General features: G+C 39.4%; 1 protein-coding gene across 4 annotated transcripts in view; it reads right to left on the bottom strand.

The window, feature by feature from the left end:
* Positions 1 to 40: 40 nt before the first annotated feature.
* The window catches only part of lrch4 (leucine-rich repeats and calponin homology (CH) domain containing 4), a 51,237-nt gene continuing 36,452 nt past the window's right edge, over positions 41 to 14,825 (bottom strand). For 2 of the 4 annotated variants that reach the window (XM_062444354.1, XM_062444353.1), the window contains 5 exons: positions 14,021 to 14,122; positions 13,830 to 13,921; positions 13,199 to 13,336; positions 11,928 to 12,005; positions 8,198 to 11,608 (listed from right to left, as the gene is read on the bottom strand). In XM_062444354.1, coding sequence (XP_062300338.1) covers positions 11,375 to 11,608; positions 11,928 to 12,005; positions 13,199 to 13,336; positions 13,830 to 13,921; positions 14,021 to 14,122 — 644 coding nt within the window. In that variant the 3' untranslated portion in view covers positions 8,198 to 11,374. Of the gene's footprint in view, positions 295 to 6,312; positions 6,352 to 8,197; positions 11,609 to 11,927; positions 12,006 to 13,198; positions 13,337 to 13,829; positions 13,922 to 14,020; positions 14,123 to 14,825 lie in introns of those variants that run through there. The other 2 variants (XM_062444355.1, XM_062444356.1) reach the window with 2 other exon arrangements.

Raw genomic sequence — 14,825 nt, 5'->3', positions numbered from 1 at the left:
AACACACAACAAGAGCTTGAAGTCAAGTTTATGTCTGAATTTTTATTTGATGTCTGGAATATGAACATAAGAACAAGTAGAATATGAATCATGTTAAACTAACACTGGCCCTGAGATGAATCCCTGTGGTGATACTGATAATCTTTAACATTGTGTTGAACCTGCAGCCCCGGTTATTTCCTGCCTTGTGGGCCGCTGGGACCCGTCAGCCAGGTCGACCAACACCTGGACGGTCTGGGCCAGCCGACTCAACCCCTCGTCCTCCAGGATGAGTTGGGGGGAACACAAAGAATCCTGGGAAGGGAGGGGTAGAGGAGTGAGTTGATGCAGGTAAGATATTGTACAGTACATATGGTTTTTGATATGAATTGGGGATTTTAATGTCAGTAATATCCGTTACATAGCACTAATTTGCTAACATTAACCACCACTAGCTGCTGGTTATACCAAACCAAGGCTGTAGCAACAACATCTCTGAGTGTCCTGACTTGAGTAAAGGAATGTTTTATTGCTTCACATTTTTTATAGTGAGTTTGTGTATTTCTTCTTTTCAAAAGTTACTGGAGTTATTATCATTTAATGCTCAGACAAGACTGGCATGAATCTTCTTATCTCGCTCTCAGGAAGAAAGTGAAGAAGTATAATAAATATTCCTTTAATCCTGCCATACAAAAGGTTCTGCTGATTTGCTGAATAAATTGTGACCAGGTTTTTAAGGTTATAAAAATGTATGACCCCAGCAATCAGTTTATGGAGTTCACATCAGGGCTTTAGGGCCCGAGCATGAAAGTGCCAGAGCTCAACAGTCCTTGGTAAATGTTACAATTTGATATTGCTTTGGGCTTGGGTGAGGCATGTTGGTTCAATAGTGCTCCATAATTACTTGGAGCATTTCTGAGTTACTGTAAACGTTGCAAGAATATGGAGCATTTGAGTTCATGCATGTCTAGCAGGCTCCATAGCGCCCCCTAATGTGTGGCAAGCCATTGTTGCGATAAAGTTGCTCCAATATTCACGAAATTTGATAGGTGTGTTGCTCTCATCATTTCAGACGTATTTCACTTCGCTTTCTTTAGCTCCACCCAACCAGAAGTATTTTTCCTGTATTTTATGCACACTTTTTCTTTCATTTGAAATTTAGTGGGTTTAACCCTCACATTAGTATGATGCTAAATTGTGAAGTTAAAGTCGATACCTCAAGTGACGTATACTTAGTTTATTCAACAGGTCTACTTCAAATTTGGTTAGCCAAATCTCAAGACCTTCACTATGCTAAATTGCAAAGTGTTGATGGATCACATTTGCGGTGGTGATGTGAAGAATTTGCATGTTCGGCCATGAAAGAGGAAACTGTTGTTACCTAACTTTACATTGTCCAATCTGGCCCAAATGTCACACATGAGATAAGACTCCAGGGCTGAAGACATCTACACACACGTATTGAGTCATAGTCATAGCAACACCCACTGACAACAGGAAGTCAGCTGTATGTGACAAATATAATTCATTTACGTGAAATTGAAATGGTGTGTTTTTCACATGATACACAGCAACATGGCGTATAAAAAGTGTGTGTTCTCTAGCCCCACATACTGGACACTGGAAGTCATAGTTATCTTCTATATGCAATGTCCAATATTCATGAAAATGTACAGTATGGCTGTCACTACCTCCAATACACATGAGTTCATCACCAAGGATTACATTTTGTATATTAATGCAGGCTATAGTTTCACTACTACAAGGAACAGTTATAATTGCTGAAGATATCATCTAAAAGCTACAGTCTGTGTGTAAAATGAAGTAGCAGCAGTGTGTGTTCTTCTAAACCACGGTGTGTGAACTTAAAGGGCAACTGGGCGGTGAAAGAGTTAAGACATTTATAAGACAGACTCAGTGGCATTCTGGAGCAAAGCATGTAATTTCAATCTTATATAGGCTACAGTGGATATCAGAAACATCCACACACCCTGTCAAACACTGGAGAGTTTATTGCCTCCAGGAAATGAAAAGCTGTTAAATCAGACTTACTTCCACTTTCATTCACAACAAGCAACCAGAGGGATCGAAATAAAAACAACCAGCTTCCTACTTATGTTTTAAAATAGAAAAGCTGTAATGTTTAATGGAAAAAGAAGACTCTGGTCAGACTTTAAATGAGGTATTAATTTGATTGAAACCGTGCTCATCATGCGTTCAGAGGCTCTGTATGTTGGTTGGTGTGTATATTACCATCTCATTTGTTTAGTGTGAACGGGTCAGATAGGTTAAATCAGTTTGAGTGCAGTCTCAGCTGTCTCACATTACTGTGACCCTGCTCTTCAAGTGTGGCTTCACTAATCCAGGTTAACATGATCTTTGCTCAGATGATGATGTTCCTCCTCCTCCAGCTGACCCGGCTCTTTTAACGCTGTTACAGGCTGGATATCTTTAATAACTGAGCTCCACATGACAAATCACCAGCATCCATATGAGAAATAGAGTTTACCTACAACTCATAAAGCTGACTCAAATGAAACTAAAATGAAATCCAGCTGTGTACAATAGAGACAGATGACAAGTCTGCCAGCTGATACATTGTCTGATATTAATCTATCACAGATATATCATATATGTCAGCCAATAAATATCAACACATTGCTGTCCAGAAATGCCACATATATGTTTGACGTCTATAAAACTGTAACCATGACATCATTTGTCTACCAGAGATCACTGATAAGTTTATTTTTAACTGTAAAATCTCTCGCATGGTAAATATCTTAAGTTATTAAAAAACACATTTATTTATATTTAGAACAGAAAATATGAATCTGATCAAACTAAAATGTGTCCTGTGCTCTCAACTCTTCCTACACAGTCACACACACGCTCGCTCAACATCTCGTGCGCTCTCAACTCTGCCTGAACGCAACTCTGGTTGTTTTGCATCAAATCAGGCTTCTTCCTCAAGAGGCAAGTCTTTAGTAGATTGCACATTTGTCTAAGGTCACTGCTCTCCTAATCACACACTCAGGCCTTCATGTTTAGTTTTTAGTTAGAATTTTGGTTGCAGAGTGTCTGACTTTAGTTAGGAGCTCTTAAAGTACTGTGTGTGTCATATTTACATTTCATTACGGTGTGATTTGAGTTTAAAAAGGGAATAGTACTTAAAAACATATTTCTAAGTGGGATTCATACTCTACAGTTCTGCTAAGTGGAGGCACTGTCATATGTTTAGAATAGACGTTTAGGTTAAACGTTTATTTAAATTAGCAGAGCCAGCCACAGGTAACAATACCCAGGATCCAACCCATAGTACTACAACACTTAATAAACAGTTAGTAATGAAATAACTACATGGATCAGCTGTTACATAAATGACAAATTCTCAAATCAAAACAACATTTTCGGATTCTACTGGTTTAAAAGTGATCATGATTTAGATTAGGTCCCATTTAAATGTGGTAAAAACACTTTGTACAGCCTCATGTTTATTGGTGCCCATAATTAAACAATGGTTAGATAAGAGGAAACTGAACTGGACTGAAAAACAGTCTATATGAGCTCAAAGCTTGTGTCAGATCATCCCCAGGTTAAACTCTTAGTATCATATAGGTAATGAAACACAAATCCTGTTTCCTCATCCTGAAATAATACAGCGTACCAACAGACTAATATTATAGCATGTAAGCATATGTAACATCTCTAAAAGCCATTAATACAATGATGTAGTAATAAGTCATGTCCTCAGAGCTGGACACTAACAGATGAGGGCTGTCACAGTGTGCAGCTCTGTCCATCCGTTCAGTGCTGCTACTCTCAGCCTGCTCGAGGTCATCAACAAACTGTGTGTCCATCCTTCCTCTGCACACTGACAACACACTCTGCCTCACACACCATTGATTTTAATAACTGTGCCGCTCAAATCCTCAACTTTTTAAGACACAAATAAACGACGTATCAAATATTGGTTCAATCTGTTTAAACAACACCAGAAAGTGCTGCCTGCTCTTATAGGCTGATAAAAAACATGAACAGACATTACTGTCAAACTCCACACACACTGGCTTTAGTAAATGATGGGGAGAATGTAGTGTATTTAACAATTATTATTATCACATTATGTCAGTATTGTTTTGACACATAATCACCTCTTTGTTGTTCCTATCAACAAAAGTGAGCCATAAGCACTTAAGTTGGACATATTAATGTTCTGTATTTTAACATAAGTGCAGTATCTAATGTTCTAAATAGTTCAGTACTCCTGCAGCACTAGTTGGTGTGGAGCAAAGGGCCGAGCTCAGGACCAGGATGTCCATCATATGCCAGAGATGTCTGATGTAATTAAGACTCAAATGTTTCCTCTATTTTCTCTCAGTGTAACACTTGGTATGAATGTGTTGAATATCTGTATGAGTATTTCAGTTGTTTCAGTGTTGATTAAGTGTGTTGGTATGATTGCAGCAGACCACACTGTGTATAAGGATTCCATCAGTTTCTGATGTCTTGTCTTCTGATGACCCGTCTCAGCGTTTCTATTAGAGCAGAGTGAATCCACCATACCACTGATGGATATTGTCTTAGCTTGTCCTTTAACCCTTACATACTGTTCACAGTCAAATTTGACCCATTTTAACATTCGAGAGCTGTAAAAACTCCTTATGCATATATTTGTTTTTGTGCAGCACACACATGTGTGTATATATGAAAATGTAGAAGTTTGATCTGTGTTTATTTAAAAAAAATCCAAAATCAGCATTCAAACGAATGAATGTGAATTGGTGTAGAGACTATTTATGAGTCACAATATAAACAGTATCAGAGGGTTAAGAAACAGCTTGTGAGCTTCTTCTAGTTCATTCTTGGCCAACAGAAGCATCATTAGTCCTTTTAGAAGCATTTTCAACTACATTACATCATACTTGGTGATCATAACTATTAACATATCTGTATTTAATTACAGATGATTTAAAGTAATTTATGTTGAATTTGGTACAATATCTGCAAAGACAGGGTTGTCATTATTACTGGAGTCATAAATCCAGTTCTAATGTCTTATTCTATCACTAGGTGGACACTGTCAGATAAAGTGACACAGTAAAAGGTTGGTGTTGGTGATATTATTGCAGATGTGTTAGTGGATCCTGGTTCAGCAGGCTGTAGGTGCAGCTTATGAGAACTGATGGTGTGGAGTGTCTGTGTGTAGCTCAATGAAGATAAAGAGAGGTCTGAATGTGGCGAGTTTGAACTGTGAGCTAATGTGTTCATTACTACATATCATAGTTCACTTTCTCACTGTTGTCCCCGCAGGCTCTCACTCCCTCAGTGGTTTCACACAGTTTGATGTAATTGGCTGTACAGAGACTGCACGTTAAACCAGAGCACGATGACCGACACGCTGAGGACATTAATGACAAAAGTAGGACATCAAATGTTAGAGGGACACTAGTAGAAGCTGTGATCAGACTGGTCACTGCCAGTGTGTAGCAGCGCTGAGTAGATACAGAACAGCTGGATTACACTCTGCAGGTCAAATGTGCTTTACGATGGACTGAATTATTCATCACTTGTTTAAAGAGCCTCTGATGTACAGATACAGCTTATGGGCCTGTTTGTGTGTGTGGTGAGCTTAATGCATGTTTAGTAAAACACTCATTCTTTTTAATAGTAATTTAGAATGAGCCTGTCAGGTCATTTGCTTTACTATTGGTTTAACTTGTCTAGTTGATATATGACATGTTTGTTATTAGCTTTAATATTCTTACATTTATGATTGAGGACCTATGTGACCAGATACATAATTACACTTGCAGTCAATGAATTGATTAGTCAAATGACAGAAAATGAATTGGTAACTATTTTGATAATTGACAAAAATATCAAAATAGAGGCGGGGTTATCTCTATTATAATTTATCTGAGATGATGAGTTGTGAATTGAAGTGATCACAAATGATTCCACCACTCAAAACATGTAGCTCTGCCATGAACACATTTGTATTTTTATGTTTTAAAATGAATGTGGATGGATGTGTAGTCACTGCTGAATGGCTGCTTTTTTATGTCCTCAGTGACCCCAACAAACCTGGTAGAAGTCACTCACACACAGCTACTGACATTTACCATAAAGCCTCTGCAACATGATTCCATCTGCATAATCAGCACTGCTGCCTTTATGCTCATTACTTGATTAACTGATGAACCTGTGTGTGTGTGTGTGTGTGTGTGTGTAGGCTGGAGTGATGCAGAGAGGAGATGTTACAGCTCCAGGTGAAAGCTGCAGCAGAAACCTAAAGGCAGCGTTCCTCTGACCTGGACTCTACACACTCACCTGCTGCAACATGGACAGCTGGACTCTGCTGCTGCAAAGCTGTTTGGAGAGCACACAGGAGCTTTTTATGAGGTAAAAGCAGAGGAAGACACACTGGGTTCAGATCAGGGTATCTGCAGCCAGCTCACAAATGTACCACTTTTTACAAGTTTTTAGTGCACAACATCAGAATCAACACGGAGGAGCCACACTGGTCACATCAGTCAGCTGTCATGTTGTACATGTTTGAGGTTAGAGGTCAGTGTTGTATTTAAAGAAGGCTGGCATTATTCTCTGTTTCTCTGACTGTCAACAAATCCCATCTTCAACACTTTATAATAATGGTACAGATCATATACTTTAGTAATGCGTCACTAATGCATGACTCATGACATTAATGCATTAGTTAATGTATCATGAGTTCCTGTTGCTCAACATTAACAAATGATCAAGTCCCTATGACTGTGATTAGTTCACACTTAAAAGGATCATCAGTTAAGGAATGGTAATTCACTAACTTCAATCAATATCAATTGATATGCCACCAAAATAGCTGGATTCCTCTTATATAGCAGTTCAGTTGAGCCTCTGGTTAAAGGGAAGCTTCATATTTCTATGAGATGGAGCCTGTGATATATTTGACACTTTTACAGCAAAGTGGGTGAAACGTGATTTTTGGGGATATTTTTTTCTATTGTGATGTTGAAAGCAGTGAGTGAAGCACAGTAGAGAACGATGCACTAAAACCAAACTCATCCATCAGCTGTAATGAATGATCAGACATGATTAAGCTCAACAGAGTGTCTACTCTCATAGAAATATGAAGCTATTTTGCTATCATTTAAAAATAATATTTGTATGTTTTCTGTTGAAACTGGTTCCAGTAAAGCTTTTCTCACCGTCCTGAGGCTTGTTTTTAAGACTAGAATGGGCTCATTGCTGCCTCCTGTGGCTGATACGGGAAAAACAGCCACTATGACTGCAGCTTTTATTCACTGAAGTTAAAGTGAAGGTTTCACCTTTTGAATCAATGAGTTAAACACAATGTTATGAATCCTCTCTGTTGATACTATGACATTAGGAAGACTTGAACCCAATCTGGCTCTTAATCAGGTACAGAGGAATTAAAAAAAACACGTCCTATCTCTTTACCACCACCCAGCTTAAAAACTCTATCACACTAATCTAAAACACTTCAAATCAGGCAATGTACTTCTCTTCATGTGGTAAAATAAAGTTATACGGAGCGTTTCACATTGATCAGCCACAGGAGGCAGTAATGAGCCCATTCTGGTTTAGCACACAACAATGAGTTGATGTTTGTGTGAGCAACATAAAGGTATGAGACTGATGCTTTACCACAAGTGTTTAAACAGCATGAGGACTAACTGCTTACTTTAATCAAATGTTGCATCACATTAACTCAGGCAGGGATTAAGTGATTATCATTTACTGCACTGATTCAGAAGGAAACATTTAATACAAACAGGTCAAATATATAGATCAAGAGTTAAAAACTGTATTTACTAAAACAGCTGCTCACTGTAGTTTATAACTAATATTACTCAGGAGGAAATAGTGCATTAGTTGGGGACTATTTTCAGAGGTGGATGAATCCAGATTTGGTGTTGTAGTGATTATTTCTGGCAGCAGGATGAATGGAGATCTATCAGCCTAATATACCTTCATCAGGCTTTAGATTCACACACAATTCATTGTTGGTTTGACTCTGCATGAGAATTGTTGACAATCAGAAGAACAGGAAATAGCCAGCACCATCCTCTAAAACAACTGACAACTGAGAAGCAGACAGTGAGCTGCAGATACTCTGATCTGAAGCTGAAGTTATCAGCTGATGAAGCGACAGCAGGACAGCAGCGAGCAGACAAACAGCACATGGTCAAAGTTCATTTTAATAATTTCTTTACAGCGGAAGGAAAACAAACTTTACATATAGATTTATATAAACTCAAAAATGAATCTTAATAATACAATGATATTGTATAAATATAAAATACAACAGTATTTCTGTTCCTCTAACATATTAAAGAATATAGCTGGGTCTAAGCCAGTGAGTGAATTACTGTCAGTTGCTTATCCAGTTTGATTTATAAAATATACATTTGAATTGAACTATAAATTTCATTTTAACAGCAGGCTAAAAAAAACATGGGGAGGGAGCATTTTACAGTGGACACTGACCTAGAGACAACAGCAGAGACGTAGACATGAAGTGGACGGAGGTATAAAACTTATTACAATTTACACTCAATGGCTGTTTTTATGTCCTGCTTGAGTACTTTGGGAGTGTGTCAGAACAGTATTAGTACCGTTCTCCTCTGATATTATCATGTTCAACTAAATGACCTAAAAACTGACATTTCAGGTTATTTATTCATAGAATTCCATGTGACCTTTCTCTAACTAGTTTTCTCTCTGAATAGTTCTGTTGGTCAACTCACTGTAATAGTTCATTTTCAGTAGAAACTTTTAGTGTCTCATTAAGGTTTAAAAGTGGTTTCTGAGGCCTTGATAAGAGTCAAATTCTGTTTAGAAACACTGAATGTTCTGGATTTTTAAGGTTTTAGCTGCTTCAATCCAAAACTCTCAGTCTCAGTTCAAGCCTTCAAACCCAACATCAGTGAAATAAACATCGTAATCAGATTCCATTCTGTTGAGCTTCTATGAGCAATAAGCCAGACACAGCGTGTGGTAGAAACAGCAGAGGCCAGCTGATGCTCTGCTAAATGTTTAGCCTTTAGGGAATCAATGATTTGCCAATCCAGTGATGAGGGTAAACTTTTAAACAATCAATGTTGTTTTAACTCTGAATAATTGAATATTGATCACATCTTATAAACCTTTGTGTGATTTAAAGCAAGCACACATTGATCTCACAGAGCTCTTACAGCGTTAACTACATTAGTGAAGCCTCTGCTGTTTCACCCAGCTCTGCAACACAACATACACACAACAGAATTTAAAATAAATATAAAAAACAAAACAATAATTTAATAACCTGTTTACATTTATACAAACATGAACACAAAGCCAGCTGGTCACACAGACCAGTGACAATGACAGAAAAAGACTTTACACACACACAAGCTTCCTCCTGGAGGGTTTGTACCGTCAGTTTGGACACATGAAGCCTGGAGGGACATAGATGCAGCAACAGCTCCCCCTGCTGCTTACAGTTAACATGGCAGACACAAAAAGAAGTAAGTCTCTGCTAGTGGTCAGTGTTCAGTAAGAGGCACTGGATCATTTGTCTCACTGTCCTTCCTTATTTCACCAACCTGCATCTGTCTCAAGGCTAAAAATCACATTCACAGTTCAGTCTCAGCTTACTTTGACAGCTTCTTTCCTCTGTAGGGACAAATGTTGGCTCACTAACACACAGACTGGAGTTCAGTTAGAACTTTTCTCAGAGGGAGAGCTGCTCTCAAAGCAGGAATAATCTCAGAGTTGGTGAGCAGAGCCAAAGAACCACAGTCTATAAATCTATCTAGTTAACCCTCAGCAGCATGTAAGAAGGCCGTTTCCCAGCTCCACAGCCTATTATACACTAACACACACTATGTGCTGATGTTAACAAACTAAGTCTGTAACTGTTCACTGTGATTTTGTCTTCAGCTAACCTGGAAGGTGGTTTCTCGTCCTGTGTGATGGGCTGACTGCTTGTTTCTCATCCTGTTAACTGTGAGTACAATGTTATCTTAACTGATGGAAAAGAACTGGGAAAGTACAATTCAGCTAGTAATAAACTATATTTTCCCTTTAAATTCATGCATTTTACTGAGCAGAATTAACACAAAGAATTAAGCGTCTAATATACTTTAAAGCTACACTAATAATTCATGTTTTATATTCAGAATGGGTCCAATGACTCAGTGTATTATAAAAGACGTCACTTGTAGTGACAGAATGTACCCGCTTCACTTCCTCTCAGCTGTTGAGGTATTTTTGCATCTTTTAGCTCATCGTTTGGATCAGTGTCACTGCTCTGATCATGTAGTGTTTAACAGCTAAAGGTTCAGACAGGGGAAATAAGCAGGTGTTTGCTGACATGTTCACCATAACAATTGAATAAAAACGATATGTTAAAAGTTGTTTACAGCTAGTTGTGAAAAACAACAACAGAATGCACTACTGCAGCTTTAATGTGAGCTGCACATTCATATATAAACATGATGAGTATCCTGCACAGTGTGCATTCAGAGTGCTGGCTGTGTACATCATCACAAATGAACACTGCTGTATGCATCAGCAAGATACAGCTCAGCAAATGAGCAGTGCACAATATCAGAAAGTGAAGGTCAGCAGCACACTGAATTTTAACTATGAAGAAAGTTTGAAAGACAAACTATGTCAAACTTGTCTTTTTTTTGGCTGTGATCTCAACTCTGACTAAACAGTCACTTCCTTTAGTGTTGACTTGTTTATTTTTGTTTACAGTGTGCATCAGACAGCCTGGAGGAAGTTACTCAGATGATGACCAGGAATGATTCAGCATGTTTGTAAAAAGCAGGTATGAATAGAACTTATAGTAACTAGGATTTGATTGAGGGTGTGGTTCCTTTACTCCGCCCATTCATGTCTCAACCAATGAGATTATTATTGCCTAGGAAACCGCTCTGCTTCAGACAAGCTGTGTGTTAGAGAGTGAAGGCTTAACTAAAATAAGGCATCTCATTGTAGATCAGTCCATCAGTGTAGTGCTTAGTGTTCCTCTCAGTAAACAGTGTGCTCTGTAGTGTTGTCACTTTCTCTTTTTAAAAGGTGCTCTGCTGTCTGCTCTGTACGTTCTACATCTAACCAGAGCAGCTATGGAGTGTCAACACACTCACATCCGATGACATCTGCTCTACAGTCATGGAGGGTACGCGCACACACACACACACAGAGAGAGTAGAGTACTGTCTGAGATGACAACTGTCATCTGATGACAACACTTTAATTGTACAAGTGTGACTGGCTGATACATTTCTGTCACTCTGAGTGTGTGTGTGTGTGTGTTCAGTAAGTATGCAGACATGTGTGTATATATATGTATACGTAGTGTGTGTTGTGTGCTGATGCTCTAGGGGAGCAGGTAGCAGTAGAGGACGTAGAGCAGCACCATGGCCACACAGTAGAAGAGCAGGAAATCTGTGGACAGCAGCGAGGAGAAGGACGATGACGACGAAGGTGAGGAGTGGCAGGGGGACTTTTCCTCCACAGCGCCCCCCTGCTCCGTGGCCAGAAGGGCCGTCACGCAGCGCAGCACAGCGGGCAGCTTGCACAAAAGCACATCAGAGCACACACACATGTCCTTCTGGACAAGATAGAGACACACACACACACACACACACACAGAGGAGGAAAATACAAGTAGTTATATAGTTATAACCAGGAGACAAGAGCAGAACTACACAGAGCACTGTTAGAGTTGGGCTGATGTATTTGATCCAATTCATCATCAGTCCAACTCTGACAGTCATATAGCAACACAGATGAGCTTCAAGCACATAGCTCTCAGCTGTTTACACACTGCATTACTGGAACAACAGCATTGACTTTAAATGTATTCAAGTGTGCTAAATGTCCAATAAGAGGACAGGACAGTGAGAATCATAAAGAGACAGGGACTTTACCTCAGGGACTCCCAGCTTGCGACAAGCACCAATGAAGTTTTCCACGTTGAGTCGACACTTTGATGAGCTCAGTTTTGGCTGAAAACATGAAGAGCAGGTCAGTCAATATGTTCATATTTAACATGTTTTCTGACCTGCTTCTGTTTTACTTTGCTGTAAATGCAAACTCACTTCCTCCATGTTTATTGGTTGTCTCTATGAAGTCAGTATAATGAACATTTCCACATCAATAATTCCATCAGTACAACAGTCATGTCATACTGCCTCCCACTAATACTGTTGTCTTTCTTTATTTCTCCTCACTTGTATTTTGCAGTTTTTCACTGTGAAGCTACTGTCAGCTGTACATAAGACTACAGCTGCAAAGATCAGCTGATCAATCAGTCCAGCAACAGAAAATTAACTTAAATAATCAATTAATTGTTAAAAAAAAATACTGAAACCTTTTAGTTCCAGCTGCTGTGTATGATAGTAAAATGAGTATCTTTGGGAAGTAGTGATGGACATTTTTCACCATTTTATAGACCAAACAACTAATCACTTAATGAAGAAAATGAAATGAAAAGAATGTTGAGCAGCAGCTCGACACATCCTGCAGAGACTTCACACTGAAAGTCATTATTACTCTGTTGGGTTTAGCTAATAATAACCTAGCAGCAACTGTAAGCACTATCACTGACTGTAGCTGTACTGATGGAATTACTGCTGTACATTTTATATTCCTGTGCACAAATGAATTGTTTTTTCTCCATAACATAATAATACTGTAACAACTGTCACTGTAGCCACAAGTACTAACTACAAGATAATGGCACATATGCCTTCATTTCCCAACATTCTCTGGAGTCTGGTGCTTTAAAGACATCATTAGAGCACCTGATGAAGAGCAAGTGTGAGCACAAGCAGGAAACACTTCAGTGTTTATCTGTGAAATCCTAACATGCAGTGTAACAGTAGTCAGTGACACAGCAATATGTAGCTAATATTAGCCACCACAAGCTGTTGTCATACCACAAGTTAACCTGAGTACTAAACTGAGTAACGTGTGCTTTATCACTTACAAATTCAGTTTTTCATGTTGAAAAGAATGAATGTGACTTGTTCATTCATACCTTGTCACTGTAATACTGTAGTAACTAAATAAGAGAGCTAGTTTTAATGAGTCTGCTTCAGATGGCTGAAGTGAATTAATATATAAACAGTGAGAGTGTGACCATCAGTGCTGTTCTGTGTCTGAGTGAGGACAGGATTTGGCAGCTAGCCAGACTCACCACTGCTGGGGAGGGAATGTGGATGATTGAGACGGAGCGCGGTTTGATCTGATTGACCAGCTGGCAGAGGACGGTGCCGTTGCATAAAGCCTCACCCATATCCTCCGAGAGAGTGATCTTCAGCCGAGACTCCAGAGTCTGAGCAGAGGAGAGAGTTGTGTCACACCACAGACCTGCTGCTGTTCTTCCTGCATTATTAAGCTGATTGTTTTCTTTCATTCTTATTTTCTGTTTACTTTGGTATTTTAAGCCTGCTCAGCACTTTGGTCATTTGTGGTTGTTTCAAATGTGTTATACGTGTGTGTGTGTGTGTGTGTGTGTGTGTGTGTGTGTGTGTGTGTGTGTGTGTGTGTGGGTGTGGGTGTGGGTGTGGGTGTGGGTGTGGGTGTGTGGGTGTGTGTGTGTGTGGGGGTGTGTGGGTGTGTGTGTGTGTGGGTGTGTGTTTTTAATTTGACGGGATTAGCAGTTGTGTATTGAGCTCTACATTTCAGTCAGATGAGGTTTGTTGGGTACAGATGATGTGACTCTGCTTCTGTAAATCCTGTGAGTGCTGACTGTGTGTGGGAGTGTGACGTGAAGCTGCTCCTCTTTTTAATGAAGACAATAAAAACTCAGTTGAATCCAGGGTTACCTTGCGTAGCTGCATGATGTCTGGTCTCTCCTCTTTAGGAGAACGCAGCGTCGTGCGAGACTCACTCCTGCCGGACTCTCCCAGAGTGAACACTGACCACAACACACACACACAGCAGAGAGAGTGAGATGATTTGAGCAGCAGTGGATGGAGGTGTGAACAGTGTGTTTTGTGTTGTGTTGTTTTCTCACCTGCAGGTTTGACGTTGCTGCGGGAGGAGGTGCGGAACAGGAAGCTGTTGGGTCTCGGGGCCTGACCAGGTGGAGGGGACGTCTTGGGTGAGGTGGGGACATCTGACGGACATTCAGCTCAGTGTTACACATTTATTATGCAAGTTACACTTCCCTATATTTCTGTATTTATGACAGGACAAAACAGGACATACTCCACGTACAGTGAGATGCACGCAAAATGAAACTTACAGTTAAAAAATTATTGTAAAACAAAACTTCCTGTTTTTCTTCAAATAAAAGAGCTAAACTTTCATCATTCATTCATTCAGTGTGTAATGTCTTCACACAAACAGCCACTGACCATATGTCACTTCACACATCAGAAATACATATTGTAGTAAATATTCCTATTCAACATTATTCAGTCCTGTGTATTTAACAGATGAGGCACAGCTGGCACCATTTACATTTCCCCTATTGTCAACAAATTGCATTAAAAACAATAACATTGTAAGTTTGTTACTTGTTACTATGTGATTTCTCTACTCTGTCTGTGGCTCCAAGGCCATTGGTTCCTACTCAAACAGGAAAAACAGTGCAATTGTTGGGGACTATTTTCAGCGGCGGATGAATCCACATTTGGTGTTCTAGTGAGTTTTTCTGGCAGCGGGACTGTCCATATAGAGTCAAAATAAACTGAAGTGTGTGTTCAACAGTGTGGCTCATTGATGTGTGTGTTGCAGCCAGTTTAATGTGTGACAACATTAGCTTTGCCAGAAAAGAAGGTACCAGCAGTGCCTGTAGATACTGTATTGTGTTGTGC

The sequence above is a fragment of the Scomber scombrus genome, chromosome 23 (genome assembly GCF_963691925.1).
Source record: "Scomber scombrus chromosome 23, fScoSco1.1, whole genome shotgun sequence".
Taxonomy (NCBI): Eukaryota; Metazoa; Chordata; class Actinopteri; order Scombriformes; family Scombridae; genus Scomber; species Scomber scombrus.
The sequence above is the reverse complement of the archived record's forward strand: the minus strand, read 5'-3'. Positions and strand labels throughout refer to the sequence as shown.